Genomic DNA, 3,969 nt, shown 5'->3' on the forward strand with positions numbered 1-3,969 from the left:
AGAAAAGAAACAGAGACAAATTTGTGTTTTGTTTGTCAGTTTACATTGCTGCGAAAGAAGAAATGAACGCAACTTTCTTCATTGCCAAGTAATGCAAATTAGGTGAAAAATGAGTTTTAATAGTGTCTTAATTTGGATCTTGTGCATGGGGGGGGTTTTATTGCTCGAGTTTTGTAAAGTTAGTGAGCGTCAAGATTCACGTGTTTGTATTGTAATAAAACGCGTTTCAAATAATACGGCGTTGAGAAAACGACTTGCGGGTTATGTACAAAGTAAAACTGCTAATCTTTTGTGTTTTCGGCATTTTTTGAAGTTCTTTCATATGACAACCAAGCATTACACAAGTGATATGGTGTCGGCTCATTTTGCTTGTCGGTCGATCTTTTGAGAGCTAAGCAACTCTGGCAGGTCACAAAACAAGTCCACAGAGTAATCCGCAAATTATTCCCACGATGTAAAGCAAAATTTAGTCTTCATTTATTCCTGACGCTTCCAAATGCTGTCATGTGGTTTGACAAATCGGTAAATAGAGACCAACTCTCAAACATTGAACGTTCTGTTAACTTTGTAACAAGTCAGGAGAATGATCGGCAGTTTTATGATATATGTTTGAAGACGGTTTATGCCAAGTAAACTGGCGCCGAAATTATCACAAAGACTGGAGTTTACCTTTGAAACTTAAACAAAAAGGTATTGAAGGCCTAAGCTTGGACTAAGTTAAGACATAATAGGTTCTTTTTCTGCTGAAGTTGTTTCAATTTCTTTCTCAAAACCTATCGATACCTCGCGTTCAAGATGGAAAATGCTAATTTTCAAACATATTGAACTTGTACCGATTTATGTTCACAGTGCGATTCAGAGATTTGTAAACAGCGCACACAATGAGTTCAGTTTTAAAGAAGAAGCCTATAAAAATATCAATCACGCCTTTGCAAAGGGGTATTTGTTTGTTTACTTAGACACAGTAAGACCCTCGTTGCTCTGTATTGAAATTAACTTGTCCCCAAAGACAAAGAATGTATCGCCAATAAAATCAGCAATAACAAAACAGTTAGTTTATTCAAAGAGCTTTAATTACTTTGTGTGGGAGGAATTATGAACTATATCAAGCAATATTGTATCTTTTGAGCCACAGGTAATTAACACGTGCATATTGCCCCTATATTTAGCGTGTACTATCACTCCCTACAGCCCTGACTCTTAATTGTTAAGCACAACAGTCCGCGAGTGCGCACTGGTTACGAGCGACTTGACCGGTTAATGAGAAGAGGTGTTAGACGTTCAGGGCTGCAATTCAATAGAACGGCAGGTCGCAAAGACTGTCACAACTTTGGATACCATAAGATGAGCGTAAATGAAACCAGTTCCTCCACTGAAACGTCCAAGACGTCAGAAAAAATAAAGAGGCCGTTAAATGCTTTCATTCTCTGGTCTAAGAAGAGAAGACGGGTGATCGCAAATGAAAACCCACAAATGCACAATTTTGATATTAGCAGAAAGCTCGGCTTGGAATGGCAGAAGCTGTCCGAAGAGGAAAAATCGAAATACTTCGAGGAGGCAAAACGCTTAAAAGAAGAACACAAACAGCTTTATCCTGATTACAAATACCAACCAAGAAAACGTGATAAAACAAACAAACGGAACAAGCTACTACACGGACCACCATACCAGTTCAGTTTCTACCCGCATGACGCCGCGGGGTTTTTTGATACGCGGTATCACTACACCGTGGCTGATGCGCGACCGTCCTTCCATGCGGAAAGCCTACTACCGCATCCAGAATCCTCAGGAGGCAACGAAGATATCTCACACAGCGCTTACGCCAAGCCAACCCACACAGAGCACAACCCTCACAGTGTTATTTACCAGAGCTTCCGACAAAACTATGATGGATTTGTACCGTACAGAGGTTTAGACGCTCCATACATTCCACTCCGCCCTAATTTCGATTTCTCGCATCTCAGCTGGTACAGTCCGCCTTCTGCCCCAGGACGGGTCGGTCCCGTTTCTTACTGTAGCCGAATGTACCCTTGGCATGCCACAAGACAAGGTGACTTTCATTCATGAGTACTCAGTATTTGCAACCTTCAGCTAACTAATCGCGCTCACAGACCAAGGTACAGTAAAGGAATAAGGAGTCTTATAATCCGTAATGAAGGATATCTATGTTATGTTGTGCGGTTTATTACTGGTCTTGAACTGGTGAAAAGACTCTTTAAAGTATTTTGTAAGGTTAGAGTAGCGTATAGTCTTAGCCGAGACACAAAATCGAAATTCTTTGAGTAATCGGTAAGCGGAAATCGATTGTTGTTATTTTTTCAATCTCGTATTTGTAAAGTACAAAGGTGTAAAACATAGTACTTTACTTTTCGTAAAAGTTCGTTGGTAAATGTGCTGGCTTGTACAGTTTTAAAGACACCAGTTTGTTCTGATAGGTTTTTCGCGAATTCCAGAATTACCGAACAAAAAAAAAAAATGAAAGACCATGAAACCAAAACATAATCTATTATCTCTTTTGCCGTTTAGTTAATGAGAAGTAAATCTCACTTGATATCGAAAGTATTTTATAGGATGTTAAGAATGAAAAAAATAGATTCGCATCTATTAATAAAGAATAACAAACGGGCTCTGAAAAAAAGATTTTCCCAACTTATGGAGCCTCCTTGCACATTCAACGAAGGGATAAATTTAGCTATAAGTCCTATGTGAAGGAGTCAGTATTTTGTTAAACATTAGTGCTAAAACACGTGGCAAAAAGAAGTATATCTCCGACGTGCCCAAAATTGCAGAAATATCAAACTTGAACAGAACTTTTTTTGGTCGCGCCGAACAAAACTAATGCAATAACCAGTTAACTATGATCCTGTACAGAGACAAAGACATTAATAGTTGAATTTTGTTCTTTGATATGCCTAACCAGATTTGACTAGTCGGTACAGTAAAGGACATCTCTTTCATTAAAATCGTTTTATAGCTGCTAGAGTCAACAAACTACCAGTGCGACTCTTCTGAAGCTACGAATAGAAAGATCCAGGGTAGAAACCGCTGTTGTGTTTTGTTTTCATCTTCGTAAATACATGAAAAACGTTTTGAACAGGCGTATAATATTCTGAAAAAGCAGGGAATAATCACCAGTACCATGTCAAAAATACCTGAAAATTAAGGAATTAAGCGCCGCATTTGCGCGCGTTAAATCGTCATTTAGAGTATTATTTCTTGTTTCATAAAATAATGATTTTGCCAAGTTGATCTTTGATTGGTAAATGAATGTTATAGGTAGAAACGTTTGGAGATAATGCCTCTCCTACATAGTTCTTTGTTTCGAGTCAGAGTATTATACCATCGGAAAAAAATAATAAGCATCTTAGAGGTGTAAGATACCAAAAAACATCCTATGTCCATAATTGTATTCCTTATATAAAAATACGATTATAACCGATAATAAAATGGAACTTTATTAAATCTTCAAAGTCTGTAAAATTTCTTGCTTCATAAAAAGGTTTTTTGTTTGAAAAGGAAAATTGCTCTCAAAGTGAGATCCTAAGTTAGGTATTTGAAACGTCCCGATTTAAAAACTATTTCTCGTACATTTCGTAAAGAAGGTTTTTCCGTAGAATCATAAGATCACGTTAACCTTGGTATAACAGCAAAATAAAAAAAACATTAGGAAAAGGCGTTGAGGAAAGATGACCTCAATCCAACGCAGTACAAATTGATTAATGGCGTTTTTAGTAAAAAAGATAGAAAAGTGTTTTATTTTTAGGTTAGTCTAGAAGGTCCTTAAACGAAGGAACATCCCTTTTAAACAAGAATATCTCGGACAAGAAGTATTTCCCTTGATATTATCATCCTGCACAATACGTTAAACACTGCATAACAAAATTGGATAATGACTTTCAAGCCGACTTCAAAAATTCACTCCCTTTGTTTACCTTTTATCCACGATAAGATTTCTACTAAATGACTTGT

General features: G+C 37.3%; 1 protein-coding gene across 1 annotated transcript; it reads left to right on the forward strand.

Moving 5' to 3' along the window:
• Positions 1 to 1,092: 1,092 nt before the first annotated feature.
• On the forward strand, positions 1,093 to 3,453 carry LOC140940399 (uncharacterized). Its single transcript, XM_073389371.1, has one exon. The coding sequence runs from the start codon at positions 1,261 to 1,263 to the stop codon at positions 2,065 to 2,067; it is 807 nt and encodes a 268-aa protein (XP_073245472.1). The 5' UTR covers positions 1,093 to 1,260; the 3' UTR covers positions 2,068 to 3,453.
• The last annotated feature ends 516 nt before the right edge of the window (positions 3,454 to 3,969 follow it).

Source organism: Porites lutea, chromosome 1 (genome assembly GCF_958299795.1).
Source record: "Porites lutea chromosome 1, jaPorLute2.1, whole genome shotgun sequence".
In the NCBI taxonomy this organism is placed as follows: domain Eukaryota; kingdom Metazoa; phylum Cnidaria; class Anthozoa; order Scleractinia; family Poritidae; genus Porites; species Porites lutea.

What these genes read in the sequence shown, in the direction of transcription:
- LOC140940399 (XM_073389371.1), top strand. Translation starts at nt 1,261, where the DNA reads ATGAGAAGAGGTGTTAGACGTTCAGGGCTGCAATTCAATAGAACGGCA.